Here is a 22,600-nt window from a genome sequence, read left to right as displayed (position 1 = left end):
TAGGGTTAGAACAGGGTTAGAGGTGTTAAGGGGGGCTCAATGGACATTTACATGCCCCCTACCTGTGACTACTGCTCAAAGTTGGTTATGTGGCCAGGTCTGTGATGCCCTCAGTCTCTATGCAGGAAATCCATTCTGAGAACAGAAAGTACTGACAGTAAGTAACTCCATTTTCCTCAGCTCTTCAGTCTTACTTATATCTGCAAATGAAAGAACACCTACATTCTCTCCTTCTCTTTGTGCAGTAGAGTGCAAAGCTACCCACGGAACCAGGAAGTTTGAAGAGTCACAGCAGAATATTAAAACTGGGGATCAAGAAAGAGCATCAGCTGCTGACTTGACAGTCAAAGGAACCAAGTTTGAAGTTCAACCAAAGTTAATAGCCAACAAATCATCGCTCTCACACCTGAAAAAGTCAAAAATCTCCCACCAGATGCAAAAAATCCGGAACTACAATGTTAAAGACTGATGTCTTGGTCAGTAAGTTTTGCTCTGTGCAAGCTCTGAGTACTGTAGTGGGCTGTCCCTGCCCCACTGAGCTTACAGTCTATAGACCAGATAGCCACCGACTAGGGAAGAGCTAGAACACACCAGTAGAATGAAGAATGGGATGGCAGCCAGTGGTGTTAGTTCCCCAGTTTATTTTTTATTGTTTATTTGCTCGCTCGCCTATTTGGGGTGGGTTTACTTAGGAGGGGATACGCTAAGTGGGGAAAAGGAAAGGGAAGTGAGGGGAGCTAGGCAGGGGAGATGAGAGTAAGAGAGGCAGGTGTGAGATGAAGCTCAGGTGAAGAGGCTGTTGGAGAGAGCAGGGAGAAGGGTGAATGGCCAACCAGCACATGGCTTAAGTACAAGCAGAAGTGTAGACAGTTCGCCGAATGCCCAGATATCTTTCTTTTGGCATCTTCTGCCTGTTGACTTCTCTCAGCCCATCTCCTGCAGGGCACAGGGAAGGGGCGAGGCACCACTTGGGTACTTAGTGCCTCCAAGGTGGGGTGTCTCCTCTACACAGTTCTGGGTCCATGAAGGTGCAAGGGCACGTGTGGGGAAAATGCAGTCCAGGGACTGGATGCAGCCTGCCAAAGATTTTTCCTTCAGCCTGGCATGATCCTCCGAGCCTCTAAAAGTCCCACAGTGCAGCAGGATGCTCAAACAGGCTGCCTGCCTGCTGCACTCCCAGAAGCGGCCAGTTGCCACAAACATGTTTCTCTGTGTCCCTTGGGGAGAGGGCAGCTGTGGGTCTCCCTGAGCTGCCCCCATCTCAAGCACCAGCCTTACTGCTCCCATTGGCCAGCCAATGAGAGCTGCAGGGGCAGTGCTTGCAGGCACGGGCAGTATGTGGAGATCCACCCCCTCCCTACTTCCCAAGAAGTGCACAGAGACTCATTTGCCTTTCAGTGGCCACCATGGCAGGAAGGCAGCCTGCCTACCAGAATGCCTCACTGTGCTGCCAACTGGGAGTGCCTCCCAGCCAGCACCAGAACCTGCACCTCACACCCCCTTCCACACCTCAACTCCCTGCCCCAGGTCAGAATCATTTCCTGGACCCAAACTACCTCCCAGGTCCTGGATCTGCTCCTACACCCCTACTCCAGGTCAGAACCCCTTCCGGCACCCAACTCCCTCCCAGATTCTGCACCCCAGTCTCCTGCCCAGAACTCCCTCTTGTGCCCACACTTTGTCCCAGATCCCATGCTCCCTGCACTAATATAATTGAAAATTGCGGCCCTCAACCACTTACCAAAAATCTTGGAGTGACACACACCTCCCTGAAAATTATTACCCACCCTTGCATTAGGGGTGGGGTAGCTCCAGCTGGACCTTGTTTTAGGTGTTTGATGTTTATTAAATACCAGTTCATCCACCTGTTTCCTGGAGGTTACTATAAAGTCCCAGCTGTTAAAGATTTGAACTCTTGTATCTGTAGGTAGACCTTGCAGGTTTTAGCAAAATTTTGTTGAGAAACACTGGAGTGGATTAGACAGGGGAAAGTGTATCTCTGTGAGCTGCCTTAGCTGCTCTCTTCCTATGCTTACTAACTCATTTTGCCACGCTAGCAATCTGTTATCTGCAGCTGCTTAATATTTACTTTAGAGCAGGAATATAATCAGATTGGGCCTGATTCTGCTCTGCCTTGTACCTCCTGTAGTCACAAATGTTGTGCAAATTGGGTGTGAAGTGCTACAAAGATAGAATTCTCCACTCTGCTCATGGTTTTGCTTACAAGTTTCCAAACTGAGAATCAGGCTCATTAATAATACTTAGAATCCTTTATTGAATGAACAGAAAGCTTTATAGAAATAACTACGCCTTGCACCACTTTTCCAACTAAACTGCAGGTAAAATGTGAAATATGTGAATTGCAATTTGACCACTGTAATTAGTAATGTACTTGTGACATTTTAATGATCATTCGTTCTCAGGATCTGTGTTGTTTCATTTTGAAAATGGCAAGACAGCGTCTACCACAGTACTGCAGGAAGCTGGGGTACTGGTTTGCTGCTATGCCCTGACTCTCCAAACACTCATTCAGGTACTTAACTTTACTGCTGTGAGTGGTCCCATTGAAAAGAGGAGGAGCACTTGTGGAAGTAAAATTACGAATGTGTGTTTGCTAGTTAAGAGCTTAAGACAGAAGACAAATTCACTGAATACACTACTTCTGGTAGCACATGAGTGCTCCTTGAAGACCTTCTGTCTCTCGACTACCCTGTTCAGTTTGAGATCTGACTGGAACGCAGTACTAAGCTGTAAAGCTTGGATGTAAGCAGTGCAAGAATAATTTGAAAAAAAAACCACAACTGTTCAATGTTCTGTTCAAAATGGTTTGCTTTAACAGATAGGTAATACAAATAATAAATTGCAGTAATAGGTTGCATGTTAGTGGTTGTTATTTCATTGCACTTTTACTGTGTCAGTACTGGATCTGAGGTGCCCTCTGCATGCTCTCTCAAGTTCTTTTACTTGAAGGCACCGTCATCAGATTAAATACTCTTTACATTGTTTCTTCATGGATCAGAACATGAGGCATTCCCCCTCACCCATAGCCTGCTGTGCCTGAAGCTCTAAGCAGTTGTTTCCAACAAGCAGAGGAATTATGGCCTGATCATAGGCTGTGTCTAGACTACATGCCTCTGTCGTCAGAGGCATGTAGATTAGACACATAGGCAAAGGCAAATGAAGCCGCGATTTAAATGATCGCGGCTTCATTTAAATTTACATGGCTGCCGTGCTGAGCCGACAAACAGCTGATCAGCTGTTTGTCCGCTCAGCGCGCTAGTCTGGATGCTCCCCTGCCGACATCAAAGCCCTTTGTCGGCAGCCCTGTTATTCCTCGTGGGATGAGGTTTACCGGAGCTGCCAACAAAGGGCTTTGATGTCGGCAGGGGAGCGTCCAGACTAGCGTGCTGAGCGGACAAACAGCTGATCAGCTGTTTGTCAGCTCAACGCAGCAGCCATGTAAATTTAAATGAAGCCGCGATCATTTAAATTGCGGCTTCATTTGCCTTTGCCAAAACAACAAATCTACATGGCTCCGTCGACGGAGCCATGTAGCTTAGATGTACCCATAGTTACAGCCAACTGGCGATATGAATTTGTCTCAGTTCAAAAGTTTTGAAATAATTAATGAATTTACAGCAGCAATGGTTTCAGTTTGAACATGCAGATTCAGAGCAGCTCAGTCTGGTGTGGTTCTGCATCCTGCTGAGACGTACACAGCTGAAGCACTAATGTGGTGATGTTCCCCTTAATGGGGAAAGCCACACTTCCATTTGGTGAATTGTTATAACAACATCATTACATATTGCTGACCCTCAGAAAATGCATTTCCTACAAACCTGATGTGTATCTTCTGTGCTCTGGGTGTTAGCTCATGGGCTACAGATTTCAAAAGTGGCTTTGGATTTTCAAATTTATCAACTGGCTCAAATTTATCAACTGGCACAATCTTGCCAGAAAGGCATGATTTGTTCATTCAGCTTCCCAGAACAACTTCTCCTTTAGCAAACCGTCAATGATGGCAAAAGATATTTTTGGTTGATCCTTTCATTCCAGTTTCTTCCTTTGAAGGTAAAAAACAGAATTGTATTTTATTGCAGATAGCATGAGCTGAGTATAACTCTTAAATTGGTGTTGATCCAGTAGAAATGGTACAAGAACAAACATAAAAGTGGTATGTACAACAGTATGTAAATAACTTGTGCATGATGTATCACTTGCACCCCATCATATAAGCCCCCCGTCTTCTAAAGAGGTGTTTCTAAAAACAGCTTTGAAAATTCCTTGTTTCACATATTTAGTAAGCAATTATCATTATTCCAGTTTTTCTTTCCAAAAAAAAAAAAAAAAAAAAACCACACGCTTCAACCGTTTTCAAAATAACCAGCAGATGAAGAGAAGATTGATAAGACTGATAAAGTGACATGGTGGATGCTACTAGCCTATAGAACAGAAAGAAAATGCTACAGAAAAGGATGGAAAAAACAAATCCAGGTGAGTACAGGGGAATGGAAAAGGCAGAAGAAAAGCAAAGGTAAGTATTTGCTTGTTACTAGCAAAGTACACAGCACCAGTACTTGTACAGATGAGGATAAAGGTCCGGCCACAGTAGTTCATATTTGTGCTGTGAATACATGGGACCTTCCCTGCTTAAATTTCCCTCCACTGATACCTTGGTATATTTTCACCTGTGCTAACAATGATAGGAGACTTCAAAGAAAAAAGTGTTGTGTAGACAAGGCCTAAACACCTGATCCTGTGGTGTTGAACATGCTGTACTTCTGTTGAGAACAATGGAAAAGGAGGACACTCAACATCTTGCAAGACTGGAACCTAATGAGACGAGAAATAAATTATAAGGAGAGAGAAAGGAAGTGTCAACTCTACACACAGCTGGATTAAAGAAGAGCAGCACTGTGATGCATGTTCCAGACTCAGCCACAGCATTGAATTCCATAGGTTGGTTCCTTAGTCACCTGATCCCACAGAAAAAGATAGGAAAGGATAAGGCTCTGGTTCGCAGGGCCAAGTCAAACTGAGGACACTCCTTAGACCTGTCCAATCCTAAGGTCAGCAGAACTGATCTGATTAATCTCTATGCAAATCTCAGTTAACAGTTCCAAGAGCACTATCAGATCCTAAGGCAGCTCTGACACTGACAGCAGTTTCTTCAGCAACCCCTGTTACTGTGGTAGTGGAAGTTCACCATGGAGATCTGCAGTCTGGTTGTGTACTAAAACAATGAGACTTCCTAGCTAAAGGCAAGACGAGGAAAGCTCATGCAAAATACCTCTCTCAGATCTCTGCTCCCAGGAAACAGCAAGCGATCAGAAGTGTTGTCTCATTTTTCAGTGGATATTTCCTTACTGCTCCCTAAATCAACTCTAGGGTTCCCTAATATGTCACATTTTCATATCTTACACATAGTAGGTCTTATGGTTTCTCCAGTTGTGTTGGATCCAGTCAGAAAAACTGAATTGGATTAAGCTGGAGTTCCTTTCAAGATTTCACTCTCAGAACACAGAGGGTTCTTCCAGAGATGGACCTCATACCCTGTTTTACCCTCCTGGCTATAAAATGGTGCCAAAAGGTGCATACTGGCAAGTTTCACCATGGTCTGTATAGACTTAAAAATCATCTCTGAACTTCCGGGAGACTCCCTGGCATCGCTGGTGGATAAATCCCTTTCTCCTAAAGCGTTAAGGAAAAGTTTGTTCATCAGATCCAAGGTATTTGGGTCCAGCCACTGCTCCTGGCTTTAAAGATCCGTCTCTGTCCATAGTTCCTGACATCCTGTGAGAAGGAGAGGCTATGGCTCAGATGGAACTGGAGCCTGAAGCTGAAACTGATTCTTTGAAAGGTGAAAATGTTTGAATGCTGCTTCTTCCTCTCCTTCCGAGAACACTTTACAATACAACAAGCCTTTGAACAGGATGGCTATGGGCATGGCTTTGAAATTCCTGTCTAACTCTGGAAGAAACCACCCATCTAGTATTCAATGTTTTGGATGCTACATCAAAGAACTCAGGTTTCACATTAGGTTCCAAAACATTCTGTCTTAGGAAAGAGACCTTGGAGTCATCATGGATAGTTCTCTTAAAACGCCCATGCAGTGTGTAGCAGCAGTCAAAAAAGCAAACAGGATGTTAGGAATCATTAAAAAAGGGATACAGAATAAGATGGAGAATGTCTTATTGCCCTTATATAAATCCATGGTACGCTCACATCTTGAATACTGCATACAGATGTGGTCTCCTCATCTCAAAAAACATATACTGGCATTAGAAAAGGTTCAGAGAAGAGCAACTAAAATGATTAGGGGTTTGGAACAGGTCGCATATGAGGAGAGATTAAAGAGACTGGGACTTTTCAGCTTGGAAAAGAGGAGACTAAGCGGGGATATGAGAGAGGTCTATAAAATTATGACTGGTGTGGAGAGGGCGGATAAAGAAAAGTTATTTATTAGTTCCCATAATAGAAGAACTAGAGGACACCAAATGAAATTAATGGGTAGCAGGTTTAAAACTAATAAAAGGAAGTACTTCTTCACACAGCGCATAGTCAGTCTGTGGAGCTCCTTGCCTGAGGAGGCTGTGAAGGCTAGAACTATAACAGGGTTTAAAAGAGAACTAGATACATTCATGGAGGTTAAGTCCATTAATGGCTATTAGCCAGTATGGGTAAGGAATGGTGTCCCTAGCCTCTGTGTGTCAGAGAGTGGAGATGGATGGTAGGAGAGAGATCACTTGATCATCACCTGTTTGATTCACTCCCTCTGGTACACCTGGCATTGGCCACTGTCGGCAGACAGGGTACTAGGCTGGATGGTCCTTTGGTCTGACCCAGTGTGGCCGTTCTTATGTTCTAACACCCTCCTCCCTACACATGGAAATCCATAATGTCTCCATTCCAGAGAATATAGAAGATAGTTACCTGCCTCCACCAACCCTCTTCACCCTTCCCTCGTCAGGGACTCCTTGCATGAAAGTGTGTCAAGATCTAAGATTTAGTCCCTATTAATGACAGAGCTTTAGGAAAGCTGAGTGCCTTCTCCAGTAAATTCCATTTCTTCATGTTGATACTGAATCTTATCTTCCTGGCCTACCCTAGACTAGTTTGCAGCTTTCTATTTAAAGGATGCCTATTTCCATATTTTTATAAGATCAAGTTATGGCAAGTAGTTCTGTTTTGTGTAGGGCAGCAGCATTTCCAGTACAAGGTACTATCTTCTGATCTGTCTGCTCATCCACGAAGTCTGGGCATTTCAAGGACATTTGTCACACGTTCTCTCAGAGCTAGGACTCTTGACCAGCATAAAAAGTCCTTGTTGCATGTGGCACAGAGAAGCTCCTTCAGAGGAGCAGTTCTTGATGCTTAAGCAAGCAGGGCTTTCCTGGCTTGAGAGATGCTTCAGTCTCCCACAGACACACCTCAGCAACACTGTTCTCAAAGAGTAATGTTTTCTCTAACGCTCATAGGCTTAGTGGCCTCCGCCACTTAAGCCATTCCATAAGCTTGACTCAGAATGCAAACACTACAGCTTTGGCTCCTGATGGATACACAATTCTGCTTTCTTTGACATGGAGGACTGAAAGTGCAAATGTTCTGCACGGGCTGTTGTTCTCCCCTCCAGCTCCATCAGTGATAATTACAGATGCATACAAAAGGAAGCACATCTAAGCACTCTAATGCTTCAAGATTACTGCAGCTCTCAAGAGATGAGACCATATATAAATATTTTGGAACAGAGTGATTCACATAGCTCCTCAAGTCCTTTCTTTCTCAGATTCATGGAAGAGTTGTAGAGTCCAAAGCGCTGCAGTGAGGCTGCCCAGTGGTGCTGGCAGCATGGGGGAAGCCAGCCGGGAGGTCAGGGCTCAGAAATGATCTACCCTGGTCTGACAAAATCCCTCATCCTGGACCAGTCAGATCCCAAAGTTTCTGGACCAGGGAGATCCAAGCTGTAGCAAGCTCTTAGATATAACAGAGATCTATGAGTCTGCGTCTTGGTGATCTGTACATACCTGTACAAGATATGCAAAATTTATAATATCACCACAGGGTTAGGTGGGACTGCAAAGATTATCTAGTTTAACCCCTGCCAAGGTGCAGGATTTGCATCTAAACCAGGAGACTAAACAAGGTGGCTCCAGCATCCTTTTGAAAGCCTCCAGTGAAGGCTCCCTAGGTTTGGGAGGTTCCTGGGTCTTACAGGTATGAAGTTTTTTCTGAGATTTAACCTAAATTTGCTCTGCTGTAATTTGAACCTATTTTTTTATTTATTTAAATGTTTTTACCCCGCCTCTCTATTTAAAATATTCGAGGAGGCTTACAGATTTTTTAAACTAAATACAAATACATATAAAAATTTAAAATACAAGACCCCAGAGGGATATAAAACCTGCTAAAAATATCGAGAAAAGGAACTTACACATATAGGCTACGTCTACACTGGCCCCTTTTCCGAAAGGGGCATGCTAATTTTCAACTTCAGAATAGGGAAATCCGTGGGGGATTTAAATATCCCCCGCGGGATTTAAATAAAGATGTCCGCCGCTTAAAAGTAGGAATAAGAGATCCTCCGGAATAAGGCTTTATTCCAGGGGATCGGGCCAGTCTAGACGCTTTTTTCCGGCTTTTCCCCAAGCCGGAAAAAAGCGGCGGACATCTTTATTTAAATCCCGCGGGGGATATTTAAATCCCCCGCGGATTTCCCTATTCTGAAGTTGAAAATTAGCATGCCCCTTTCGGAAAAGGGGCCAGTGTAGACGTAGCCATAGACTCAAACACCAATAAAAACACGAGTAAAAAGGGTGGTTTAGCCTGACGCCAAAATAGTGCTAGCATTGGTGCCATGCGACTATCCTGAGGAAGAGAATTCCACAGCCTGGGAGCAAAAGCTGAGAAGGCCCTGTTCTGCGATGATGTCAATCTTGTCTCCATAAGTGGGGGAACACTGACCTCAATCCCTGGGCCGGTTCATATGGGAGAAGACGGTCCTTCAGATACCCCGGACCCAACCCATTTAGGGCTTTATAGGTCATAAGCAAAACCTTAAATTGTGCCCAGAAATATACCAGAAGCCAGTGCAGCAGCCAGAGCACTGGCATAATGTGCTCTGTATAACGGATATCAGTCAAAACTCGAGCAGCCGCATTCTGGACCAGTTGGAGTTTCCAAAGGCTCTTTAGAGGCAGCCTCACATGAAGCGCAATACAGTACAGTAATTCAGTTGGGATGTAACAAGAGCATGGATCACTGTGGTCAAGTCACGCTTGTTCAGGAAGGGTCACAGCTGGTGGATCAGACGAAATTGCCCAAAAGCACTCCTGGCCACTGAAGAAATCTGGTCCTCAAATTTTAAAAAAAGGTCCAGGAGGACTCCCAATCTGCGTACTTGTTTTTTCAGGGGGAGAGTAACCCCATCTAGAACAGGTACCACGCCACATTCCCAAACAGATGGTCTCCTGATCCACTGGACCTCAGTCACATCTGGATACAACTTCAGCTTGTTTGACTTCATCCAAACCATCACCACCTCCAGACCCCGGTTTAGATCAGTCACCACCGTACCTGGTTCTGTGGTCACAGGGAAAGAGAGTTGGATGTCATCTGCATATTGATCACATCTTCCTCCAAAACTCCTACCGGCTTCATTTAGATGTTAAACAGTACAGGGGACAAGATGGAACCTTGCGGGACCCCATAGCACAATCGCCACGGGGTCAAATAGCAGCCTCCTAGCTCCACTTTCTGAAAGCGTCCCGACAGGTAGGACCGGAACCACTGCAGAACAGCACCTGCAATACCCAACTTCACCAGGGATTCCAGAAGGATACCATGGTTGATGGTATCAAAAGCCGCTGAGACGTCCAAGAGAATCAACAGACCCTGTCTATCTCCCGGTGTAGGTCATCTACAAGAGCGACCAAGGCGGTTTCAGTTCCAAAACCAGCCAGCGGGCACGCAAGGATTAAATGAAGATTCCTTACTTGTAAGTGGAATTCTTTGAGCTGGGCTCTGCATACTCACATTTCCCTTGTGTGCTTCTCTCCATAGGAGTCTTCCTAAAATCTTGTTGTAAGGAGCTAGTGCCACTGCTGCCTCTGATCCTTCCACTAAGTCCCCTTTTGTATTCTCAGTACTGCCAACTTGTTAGTTTATTTTAGCAAATGATGGGATTTGGGCTGGGGTGGAAGTCTGTCTCATGATGATAAGCTCCAGCTCTCCAGCAAGCTTGATCCCTATCTGAGGGGGGAAACCCCCTTTGCCTGGGGGGCAAAGCAGCCAGTAACTGTTGAGGAGCTATGACGGCAGGGACCCGGGAGAACGAATGTAGAGATTGGAGGAATGGGATTGAGTTGGAGGCTGTGGCAGGATTGGAGGAAGGGAATGTGCTCACATGGGTGATGAGGGCTAATGCAGCTCACCCGATTAAATGAACCTGGGAGCGGGAGGCAACTATCACATGGCCACCAGGGGAAGGGGGGGGCGGGGATTCAAGAATTAAGACCCGACTGTGGGACCTGCTGTGATTGTTGGTGGCTTGAGGTGGTTTTTCTGTTACACCTGCAGGATGCTCAAGAAGTGGGGGCTGGAGCCTGTGAGCACCCTGCTAGGAGACGGGACTCCTCTGCTGCACCGGACGGACCGAGAGTCCGGCCAGGCCCAGCGCCGAGGAGCCTGTCCCAGGTAGCAGGGCTCTCTGGCTGCAGCTCGCTGGGAGCGGCCTGGCCCTGCAGCCCCAGGCGCTCTGCTGAGGGCTAGGAGGAGCCTTTCGCCCTGTGCCCGGGGCGCCCCGCTCCTGCTTTGAACTGGAGTAACCCCGCGCGCGCACTCGGCCGAGGTGAATGACCTGGAATAAGCCGCAATTCACAGGCGCGTCTTGCATCACCAGCGGCGCCGCTTCCCACAGGCCGCCCCCTCCCAGCCAGCGCATCACCCTATCGGCGGCGCCGCCCCCGCGCACAGGGCAGGCGGGGAGACCCCCCCCCCCGGGGGCGGGCTCCGCAGGGAGCAGCCTGAGTCTGGCCGCGCCGCGCTAGTGCAACCCCCGGCCCTGGAGCGGCCATACCCGGGGGGGGGGGGCACCGAGACCTGCACCCACACGGGCTGCTCAGCCCCCGGGGAACTGAGCGGGGGGGCGCTGTGCCAGCCGGAGGGGCCTAAGGAGGAGGCCTAGGCCGGGGGGGTGCCCGGGGGGAGCGGGCTTGCGCCCCCCGGCGGGAGGCGGCTGCGGGCAGGGGCTGGCATCGCCCCAGCGCCGGCCGGCTCGGCAGCCCAGCCCCGGCTCTCATTGGCCTGCGCAGGGAGCGGAGCTGTCAGCCCATGTGGCGTGGCCGCCGGAGCGGGCGGCGGCTTAAATAGCGCCGGGAGCCCGCGGGAGGCAGGACAGAGCACGGAGCAGGGTCGGAGCCGCAGCAGCCGCAGCCAGCCCGAGCCGACCCCGCCAGGTACCAGCCCGGGGGGAGAGCGGGTGGGGGTCTCGGTGCATCGCTGGAGCCGCCCCGCGGGCTCTCGGCAGCTCCTCGTGGGGCCGGCTCCATCTTGCGCCGCTGCCGCATGGGGAGGCCAGGCCGGGCCGGGCCGCGCAGATAACGCGTCTGGCTCCTGCCCGAACATCCCGGGGCCAGGGGCGGGTGCAGGCGAGGCCGGTGCAGGCTGCGGCCTCGTGAGCAAACAGTCTCCCCTGGGCCCCCGCTCGTTGACTTACTGGCCGAGCCCGCGGAGCAGCGCTTTCTCCTTCGCATTTTCTTACGCGAATGCAGCTTAATGCTGCGTAAGGAGGGTGGCGACCCCCAGGCCGTGAAGTGAAAGGAAGAGCGGAGGTGCGTTGGCTTGAGAAGCGAAGCTTGCTCCGGAGCTTTGCTTTTTGGAGCTGTTCATCAGAGGTGGGGGAGGGAGGAGATGGAGGTTAAGCTCTTGCTGCATTGTGCATGTTCTGCATCCAGCCATTTTGATATCCGGCAGCAAAGACAGTTACACGCAGTAAAGCCAATTTCACAAGCAGATCCAGAGGGAAGAACCTTGTTTCTTGTTCTCCTTAGCCCTCCCATCCTCCAGTAATTATCCGTATGCATGCATGTAAAGACATGAAGAACAATAAATACAAAACCTTGATTAAAACCTACTCTCTTGAACTCCCTTTGACAACAAGATACAAGCACTTAAACATTTTTCTGCATTTGGTTACTGGAACTGAAATCTTTAATTTCTTGTCAGCCAGCCAATGTCACCAGAGAAATTTACTCAGTAGTTAGATCTGTTTTTCCTCTCCATTTTGGCTTTCATGTGGTCTGAAACTGTAGTTGTCTGCCCCCACCTAATGGAGTCTTACATCCATCCTCTTTATCCATTCATCCCCTCCATCCTGTTGTACCTGCCTCAGTATCCTGGCCATTAGCACTTGATGCATAAGTACTGATGTAATTTAGCTATTTAAAACTAGGTGCATGCACTGGGATTGCAGGCATGGATAATATTAACATAAAATCTGGAAGAAGTACTCCTCTAAATAGTCAATCTTTGGGCTTTTTCTTTGTGTTTTTAAAAGTACCAGAGGCAGGAGTTACAGAAGCTTCAACGCCAAAAAATTCAGGGACTCCTAGATGACCCACACTAACATGTGATGTTTGAGATCCTATAAGAGGCAAAAGGCCTTTAAAACTCAGCCCATTTGTTAAGTCAGCCATAGCTATTCACAGATATGTTGGTTCTTTATTCAAATAATAATGGTGTTTGCAAGCAAACCCCTGAGCTGGGTTACAGCGATCCAGTCAGGTCTTCGGCCTCTTACAATTGTAAACTTCTTGGGATGTGCTGAAAACTCGGACCACTTCTTCAAGGGCTTCAGGAAGTGAGACTCAGATATGAAAGTTATTGTTCTGAAATCTCCCACCAAGGGTCAGTTTAGCTGAAGGGTGTGAGGAGATGATGCCTGTATCAGCGGGGTAAGTATGCTTTTAACATGATGTGTGTGCAGTGGTTTTGGGAATTCAATCTGTAGACACATTTAGGGAAGCAAGCACCGCTTTAAACACTGTATTTAAACACTGTAAATAATGCAAACTCAAAATCCAGGAGTGAATATTTCCATTCATAATAAACACACACTAGTTTTTTGGGTTTTTTAAGATATGGAAGCACACTGTAGTTTTTTGTGTTTTATTGAACAATTGAAGGCATTCTTTTTCTCCAAATTTGCATAGGAACTCTCATTGCTGCCAGTGCACCTGCCATTAACGGAGTGGGAAATAGACCAATTCATCTAGTTTTCATCTCTTTGGAGTTGCACAGATTTGGCTGCCAAAAGGATTATAAGACCCTGGTCCTGCTACTGGCTCATGTGGGAGCATCCTCAGTGAATACAGCAGGGCTGCAGTTCGGGATAGCAGTCTGTCTGCGCAGAGGCAATGGCAGGACCAGGGCCTTAATTTTGAGGGGTTTGATTTGTATAATCAGACCCTAGATTGCAGCTACTTTGACAGATTCCATTTTCAAGTGTATACAAGATAACTAAGGAAACAGAGACTGCATCAGGTGAAACAAGGGATTTCTGCAGCCTGACTCTGCAAGGAACACCCCTTTAAGTGTGGAAAGCCATTGAAATACCCTCTGGCATCTATGGAACCTTTAAATGGGAGCTTTTCACTGTATCTGGGGGCTGGGAGAAAGCTTAAGCATTCAAGTAAATGGCTTTCCTTCATTTCCTTAAATAACATAAGCTCGGTGGTCATACACATGTGTAATGCATTCTTGCAGAAGAGAAACACATTAAATGGGACTAGTGTAAAATAGACATAAAGGTGCTAAACATGGAGCCAAGTAATGATTAATACTTTCCATCTGTTCCTAAATCATCACTAAGTAAGAGTGGGTCTTATAAGGGTCTGCCCTAGATGCAGAAGAAGTTGATAACTTCATAATTGAGCGTGCTAGTAACACTTGGCCAGTATGAAACTAGCAGGGATTAAATGCCCGGAGAAAATTAAAATATACTATATTTGAGAAAGGGACTGAAATCCAATAAAGCAACTGTAAAATGGTTGATGTAGGAAGCAAATAACCAAAGTACAAATATGAAATGATCAAATAGCGTCACTAGTCAGCAATACCAGCAAAAAATGGTTGGTAAGTATGGATGACCAACTCAGTCAGCAGTACAACAATGTTGCAAAAAATGGTGTAGATCAAGTGAGTGTAATTCTGCTCATCATTGGAGAAACTTCCATTGAACAACTATGTTCAGATTAAAATAGTGCTTTTTCTAAAAATGATAGGCTGTGGGGCAAGTTTAGAGTAAGGATGTTAGGGGCTATGGCTGGACAGAATAAAGTATATTAGAATATCAAGGATGGGTAAAGTAAGGCTGGTTTCTCCTAGACCAGTGTTTCTCAACCTTTATTTTTTTTTTTAAAAAGTACCCCCCCTTCTTTTTTTAAGTACCTACAGTTTTCAGACACACATTTTTTTTTCTACTGTTGCAACACATTTGTTTAAACAACGTAATCGTAGCTGGGCAGGGAATGACATTTTTGGGTGTAAAAAGTACAAAAATAATAAAGCTCTGTAAAACTTAAAACAAAAAATCAGTTTTCTCCAAATTTCAGGTGTTGATGTAATCCCCCCCCCCCCCCCCCGATTTCTTTCGAGTACTTCTGAGGATACTCGTATCACTGGTTGAGAAACACTGTCCAAGACACCCCTTCACTGGAACAAAAGGATGAACAAAAAGTCATGGATTTAAGTTGGCTGGGGAGAGAATCAGACCCTCAGTTAAACCCATCAAGATGTAATTAACAAACCTGAGAAACTGCCCAGTCATATGTCACCTTCATTGTCCCATATGAATTGGTTGTCTGCACTTAGTATGTTTCGTCTGAAGTACAGCATGGGGCCGGGGAATGAGGATGGATGAGGTATTTCTCTTCCTCCCATTTTATTGTCCTGTCCTGAATGTGTCTGTAGAACTACGTTCTCATTGCTGACCTTTGTCCCACTCTAAACTTTTTACATATGAATATTCCACTTTGTCTAAATCAGACAGCAAAAGCTTTGTGGGCCAGGACTCTTAACTTCTGCAAACTGCCATAGGTAACCATGGTGCTGTATTAATACATGTTGGGAAATTTTTCAGAACAGTAGAATGATGGAACAAGGGGCCAAGGAAGATTTGGATACAGATGGGCATCCAAGGTAGCCTTGACTATAGGGGATGCTTTTGAGTTAATGAGATGCTTACTGAGGCAAAATATTCTGACTGCATCTTCAGGTGGTTCACTTAATTGTCTTTTCTGGATGTGTTTTGCCTCTTCCTAGAACCTTGTCAGTCTGTGCTAGAGAGTATTCAGAGAGGGATTTCCCCAATTAATTCCCCCCCCCCCCCCCCACGCACACATGCACTAGGTCTCTGTTTCTCTGTCCTGGTTTTTCTATGACTTCCAGTTCACCAGTATTGCTGACTTATCTGTTCTCAACCTCTCCTCCCTGCCTTTGTTTCTACTGAGATGGTGGTTGATTATTTTCTGTTGTTCACTCAGCTCCACATTTAACTCTTTCCTCCCATTTTTCCATTGTATTGTCCACCTTGCCCAACCCCTTAGCCTTGGCTTATCCTGTACATCCACCTCCTCTGCTCCTATTCTTGCACTGCAGAGCCTCTCTGACCAGGCTGACTTCTTCCACAACCACTTGGTTTTTGCACCTTCAGTTCTGTCCTCATCTGTGCCAAAGAACCATACTTCTCCAGTTGAATTGAATCCCGGGCTTTCAGTTCTAGTTGCTATTTTGCCGCCTTTCACTCATAAGAATGGCCATACTGGGTCAGATCAAAGGTCCATCTAGCCCAGTATCCTGTCTGCCAATAGTGCCCAATACCAGATGCCCCAGAAGGAGGGAACACAACAGGTAATCCTCATGTGATACCTCCCCGTCACCCGTTTCCAGACGGAGGCTAGCAACACCATTCCTACGCATCCTTGCCAATAGTCATTGACTCTAGCTCTTTTTTGAACCCTGTTAAAGTCCTAGTCTTCACCACATCCTCTGGCAAGGAGTTCCAGAGGTTGCCTGTGTGCTGAGTGAAGAAAAACTTCCTTTTGTTTGTTTTAAACCTGCTGCCTATTAACTTTATTTGGTGACCCCCAGTTCTTTTATTGTGGGAGCAAGTAAATAACTTTTCCTTATTTGCTTTTCCCGCAACAGTCATGATTTTATAGACCTCTATCATATCCCCCCTTTTGGTGTCTTTTTTTTTTTTCCAACCTGGAAAATCTGTTTTATTAATCTCTCTCCATATGGGACCAGTTTCAAACCCGTAATCGTTTTTGTTGTTCTCTTCTGAACTTTTTCTAATTTCAGTATTTCTTTTTTGAGATGAGGCAACCCTCTCTACACAGTATTTAAGATGCAGATGTACCATGGATTTACATGCAGGCAATATATTTTGTCTTAATATTTATCCCTTTCTTAGGGTGTGCCTGCACTGCACAGTTTTTAGTGACAGGGCTGTGTTAGACGTAAGGCAGTGTAAACACTATAGGCCTTTTTCCAACAAAAACTTCCATCCCCTAGAAGTGAGCGGCTTTTGCTTTGTTGGCAGGAGTGCTCCCCAAAGCACTGTTTATGCTAGTATTTGCCTTTGCCATGGGGGGAGGGTTCCTATGAATGACTAAGCTGTCACTTAACTGCCAGTGTAGACGAAGATTTCCAAAATCCTGTTCGCAAACCCTCACATTTTGCCACTGCTTTCATCCACTTCTCGCTTTGCTCGGAATCTCACTGGCTGCCTCCAAGGGAATACTGATAAAATACAGCGGGACTTCCTTCTTTCCCTCAGGTCTTTCCTCCAGCTCTGTCACAAGCTCAGACATTTTTCTTCGGCTCTCCTCATCTTAAGCATTCGGTTGCTTCAGCGACCCCATCTTTTGACCTCCATCATGCCCTCTCCCCTCTGGCTGTCTCCTAGTAATACAAACATGCTCGTCTCTCCCCCCCCCCACCATCTTAATTAAAAAGAAAAAGCTAACTCTTGACCCTATTTTCTTGTTCTTCCATGTCTTCTCCCTTTCTTCTCCAAACTCACTGAACCTGCTGCCTGCCTCTCCACTCCTCCAGTTCCCTCCTAAACTCTCTACAATCCAGCTTCTGCCCCTTGCGTGCCACTGAAACTGCTCTTGCCAAAATCTCTGACTTCTTAGAAAAAGCTCCGAACCACCACAGGCCACATCCCGCTCTTATAGAATCTTGTCCTCCTTTGACAACTGCAACTCTGTGTTCTCCTGGTTCATCTAGTACCTTGCCAATTACTCCTTTGAGGCTTCTCCTCCTCTCCCCTCACCCGATACTTTCTACAGGGGTTCCACAGGGCTGTTGTTGGCCCCCTTTTTGTCTCCTGCTCCTTAGTTGTATAACCTTATCCACAAAACACATTCAGGGAGCAGCTCTGTGCAGACAGTTCACAGATCTGCTTCTCCATGACACTGTCCTGTCTAAACACAACTTCTAACAGCTCAATTTCTGTATGGCTAAAGCCAGAAGTCTTAATGCCCTTCCCCTCCTCTTTCAATCTCTTCAGACAGCGTTGCCATCTGGCCCATAACCTGGGTGTCCTCTTTGACTCAGCCCTCTCCCTGGTTCTCGTGTCAAGGCTGTTTCCAACTCTTGCAGGTGCTTTCTATGCAGCATCTAAGACATCCTTCTCTCTGACCTTGACAAATGTAATCCTGCCTCGTGCATCTCCACTTGGAATGCTGCCACAAAGGTAACTTTCCCAGCCTGCTGATTTGACCACGTCTCTTTGCATCCCCTGGCTCTCCTCTGTGCATGAACATAAGCTGCTTGCCTTTATGTTCAAGGCCCTTCATGACCTGATTTTATTCACTATTGAGAAGTCGTCTCCTGCCTCCAGTGGGCCAGGGATGCCAGCCACCTTCTGCAGCTGGTTCAATGTTCAAACAAGCCTCTTTGTACTTTCTTCATAGCGCCCCTCATGCCTGGTAGGAGCTCCCGGACCATGTTTGCAAATTTATTCTAGTATTCTCCTGAGAACTTTTTCCTTGATGCCTATGAAAAAAATTGTGGATTTGGGCTGCCAATGTGCTAAGAACACATTGTCCTTTTCTGGTACTTCCTTATCTCTGGTTCTATCCATCTGTTCTCTTCCATGTTTATACTAAGTTTCAAGTTCTCTGGGGCAGGCTCTTTGCTCTGTATTGGTACAGTGCCTAGCAGAGTGGGGTCCTTGTCCTTCGCTAGGGCTCGTAGGCCCTATGCTAATACAAACAATAGCACTGACTTGCTAGTGTTGGTGAGCAGGAATAATGAAACATCTCGGCTACGTCTACACTGGCCCCTTTTCCGGAAGGGGCATGTAAATTTCACTAGTCGTCGTAGGGAAATCCGCGGGGGATTTAAATATCCCCCGCGGCATTTAAATAAAAATGTCCGCCGCTTTTTTCCGGCTTTTAAAAAAGCCGGAAAAGAGCGTCTACACTGGCCCCGATCCTCCGGAAAAAGTGCCCTTTTCCGGAGGGTCTTATTCCTACTTCAAAGGAATACTTCAAAGTAGGAATAAGACCCTCCGGAAAAGGGCATTTTTTCCGGAGGATCGGGGCCAGTGTAGACGCTCTTTTCCGGCTTTTTTAAAAGCCGGAAAAAAGCGGCGGACATTTTTATTTAAATGCCGCGGGGGATATTTAAATCCCCCGCGGATTTCCCTACGACGACTAGTGAAATTTACATGCCCCTTCCGGAAAAGGGGCCAGTGTAGACGTAGCCCTCTTGTTGAACATAATTCTTTGGCCTAGTGTTGCCTGCTTTTCTCATAAAGGGCATGATCCAATGCCTACTGAAGTTGGATGCCAGCTTCCTCATTACATGACCGATTAATTTGTAGTAGTGTTTCCCAGGGAAGCAGTAGAAATTCCATTGCCTGAGGCATTTTACAGTAGACTGGAAAATTGAAACTGTCCAGTTAGGAGAATCTTGTTTTTGCTTGTAGAAGGGGTGGACTTGCTGAGCTAATTAGCCGTTTCTATTTCTATGGGTCAGACTTGTGTTTTGGTTATACAGTTCTAAGTCTGGAGTGACTGTGCTGACTTCAGTGGAGTTACGTGAGCAGTAAATGAGATCTGAATCTGTCCCTGTGAGGTTGTTTGTGTATTGGCCAGGCTTCATAAACTGAGCAACCAAGAGGACTGAGCTTTTTGTAGGTGATTAATGCCCTCTGCACCTACTAATCAATTCCAGGGACTGCTGTAAAATGGGTACACTATCTGCAAGATTGTCCCCAGCTATGTGGAAAGCAGGGTTCTGTCTGGGCAACAAAATAAAGTGCCTGGAGAGAAGACAAATCCTTTGGAGAACTGAATTTTTGTTCTAAGTTTACAGCATTTGAATGGTCTTGCTCAAAAACACCAGTTTCACAAAACCAGTTTGCCTAGACTTTTTTGCAAAGGTGCCAAAAAAAATCTGAATCTCAGGGTATTCTGAGCCATGTTCATACATATACCATCTCTTAGGCAAGGAGGTTAAAATGTCACCAGCAAAACCAAAATTCTCTGCCTTTTTTCATGGAGAATATCTTGCATTTCTGACTCTCTTTTAAAATAAGAAAGCAACTCCAGGGGCAATAACAAGTGGGCAAGTTTAGGCTCTCTAACCCTGGGAAAGGTGATCCAGAACCAGCACTATTGACTGGAATATTCCTGAGTGATCTAGGAGCACAAGTCCCATTGCAATTCCAAGCTGGGTTTTCAGTGGTCTTTGGGTTTCTAACTCACTAGGTATGGAGGGTTTTGGAAAATTCCACTTTGTCTATAGCTATTAGGTGAGTTGTTTTAAGTAGAGTTCAAGTACCTAATCCCCTGAGTCCCAGGCTCCAGCCTAGTCAGACCATTCGTGCTGTCTGAAGTTGTCAGGAGGAGGAGAGAGACTCCTCCCCCTTCTCTAATTTCAAGTTACTACTGCAGATCCAGCTGCCTGCTCCCTCTTTCTTGGGGAGACGGGTTTTATGTCCATCCCTTAGTTGTTAGTGCAGTTGAGGGTTTTTAACATAAGAGTTGCACCTGAAATCTATGCTGACTGTATCAATTCACAGTCTGATTATGATCTGTGTAGGAATGGTTCATTAATGTTCCATGCAAGCACAGCAGTCGGCCTTCACAAATTGCATCCCATTTCAGGATCAGGGCCTTAGCTTGTAAGCGGCTTGCGGTCAGAATCTCGTCTGTCAGCATGCTCTGAAGTGTTCCAACCGTTAGGGGTGTTTTCCTACGGGTGCTGGTCCCATTGCCTAGCTGTGGCAAAGGAAGTAGACTTCCTCAGTGCCCCAGTGTGTCTGTTGGGTAGCGAGGGGGTAACTTTTTTGTATTCTTTGCTTCTCAAGCAAGAGCAGGGTTTGCAAAGAGAAGAGACCTTCTTTTGGGGCACTTGCAGAGTGCACAGATGGTTCCAGTGTAGGGCAGAGTCCAATTTCCTACAGTGTGTGTTTGGGTACTGCCTCCAGCATGATGGGACAACACCGCCTGTGCTTTGCATGATTGTTTACCTGGCTAATTGGCCAGTGGCTCTCACTTCTGTAACTTCCTTTTCCAGAGAGAAGTTAGAAGATGGAGGACGTGGTGATTGCAGGATTGGCAGGAAAGCTGCCAGAATCTGAGAACATGCAAGAGTTCTGGGAGAACTTACTCAGTGGAGTGGACATGGTCACAGAAGATGATCGGAGGTGGAAGCCAGGTGAGCCCTGACATTGTCTGCATTTGGAGCCTGAGCTCTCCAGGTGAGCTCCAGGAAAGGAGCCTTTGGCAGGAAAGCCCTGCCAGTGCTCATGAACTCACGTCTGATGTAGGGATGCTAAAATCGTTAACTAGTTAAAACAGTTAGGTGCTATTGCTTAACGCAGGTCCAGCTGCCGGCTGTGGAGTCCTGCCACCCCCTCCATAGCCAGGGCTGCTCCAGCCTGGTGCATTTGGCCACTGCTGAAGTTAGCTGGCAAGAGCCGGTTAAGTGGTAAGCAGACCAGTAAGCCTCATGCTTACTGGGTAACTCTTTAACATCCCTGGTCTGGTGTTCCTGAATTTTGTGGCCTCAGTCTCCTGCTCGGATAAGGATCTGATCATGTCCACTCTATTGTGGTCTCTGTCACGGAGTGAGAGCCAAATAAACTTTAAGATTGACCTGTTCCAAACCCCTAATAATTTTTGTTGTCCTTTTCTGAATCTTTTCCAATGCCAATATCTTTTTTGAGATGAGGCAACCACATCTGTACGCAGTATTCAAGTGCCATGGTTTTATACAGAAGCAATAAGATATTTTCTGTCTTATTCTCTATCCCTTTTTTAATGACTCTTAACATTCTGTTTGCATTTTTGACTGCTGCTGCACATTGAGTGGATGGTTTCAGAGAACTATCCACCATGACTCAAGATCTTTCTCTTGAGTAGTTGTAGCCAAACTAGTCCCTATCAGTGTGTGTGTGTGTGTGTATGTGTGTGTGTGTATGTGTATGTAGTTGGGATTATTTTTTCCAATGTGCATTACTTTGAAATGTAATGTGGATAAATGTATTTGCCATTTAGTTGCCCAATCACTTAGTTTGGTGAGATCTTTTTGAAGCTCTTCACAATCTGCTTTGCTCTTAAGTGTGTTGAGCAGTTTGGTATCCTCTGCAAATTTCACCATCTCACAGTTCACCCCTGTTTATTTCAGCAGTGTAGTTTCAACTGTCAGCACCATCAGCAGTGTCTAGCTGTTAGCATCAAGCAGCATTTCTAGTGACACTGCTGTTTACTGAGGGTGGGACGGGGTATCTGGGGGCTGGGAAGTAGCAAGATCACCTCAGTCTTTTGTCATATATCCTGGTTATAATGTTCTCGTCTATCTGGCAGTCCACTGAAAATCCTTTTTCTAACTGAAGGGAAGTGCATGTGCCAGACGCACTTGAAAGCTCATCAGCTGCATACGTGGAAAGTAGCTGCTGTGTTGCTAGCTGGTGGCACAGCTCACCAGGCACACGCTGTGTTGTAGAAGCTGCTTCTGTTGGTGCAACTTGCCAGAACACAAGTTTGCTGAGCAATACCAGAGAGCAGCAAATGGGATTTAAGTGTGGAGAGGGTTCTATAGGAGCTTTACTCTTCTTACAATTCTGTTTCGTATAGTTCATAACACAACGAACTAGCAGTCACCCAATGAAATTGAGAGGTGACCGGTTTAAAAGAAGCGCAAAAAAAAAAAAAAAGGTATTTCTTCACACAGTCAACCTGTGGAACTCTTCAGCCTAAACAACATCCTGTGGCAAGACTATAATGGCTCAAAGACCTGGATACAATCATGAATGATAGATCCCTCAATGGCTGTTAGCCAGGATGGGCAGGGCTGGTGTCCCTGGCCTCTGTCGGAAGCTGGGAATGGCGACAGGGGATGGATCATTTGATTCCCTGTTCTGTTCTTTCCCTCTGGAGCACCAGGCACTGGCCACTGTGGGAAGACAAGATACTAGGCTAGAAGGACCTTTGGCCTAACCCAATGTGGCTGTTTTTTAAAAGGGTGCAAAGAAAATGTATTAGTCCTGTGCTGAAATGTGGTGCAGGCTAAGCCTCTG

The 22,600-nt window shown here is 46.1% G+C and overlaps 1 protein-coding gene and 1 long non-coding RNA gene across 2 annotated transcripts in view; one reads left to right on the top strand and one right to left on the bottom strand.

Annotated features, from left to right (window-relative positions):
• Positions 1–4,337: 4,337 nt before the first annotated feature.
• LOC142819160 (uncharacterized) lies at positions 4,338–12,132 on the bottom strand. The gene is made up of 2 exons (XR_012896951.1): positions 11,714–12,132; positions 4,338–9,579 (listed from the first exon to the last, which is right to left on the bottom strand). It is a non-coding gene; the product is annotated as an uncharacterized LOC142819160 (long non-coding RNA).
• FASN (fatty acid synthase) overlaps positions 11,059–22,600 on the top strand; it is a 73,321-nt gene continuing 61,779 nt past the window's right edge. Inside the window, exons 1-2 of the mRNA XM_075904233.1 lie at positions 11,059–11,453; positions 20,596–20,736. Coding sequence (XP_075760348.1) covers positions 20,610–20,736 — 127 coding nt within the window. The 5' untranslated portion in view covers positions 11,059–11,453; positions 20,596–20,609. The remainder of the gene's footprint in view (positions 11,454–20,595; positions 20,737–22,600) is intronic.

The sequence above is a fragment of the Pelodiscus sinensis genome, chromosome 20 (assembly GCF_049634645.1).
Source record: "Pelodiscus sinensis isolate JC-2024 chromosome 20, ASM4963464v1, whole genome shotgun sequence".
NCBI classification, from domain to species: Eukaryota; Metazoa; Chordata; order Testudines; family Trionychidae; genus Pelodiscus; species Pelodiscus sinensis.
This window is presented reverse-complemented; position numbering and strand designations above follow the sequence as displayed.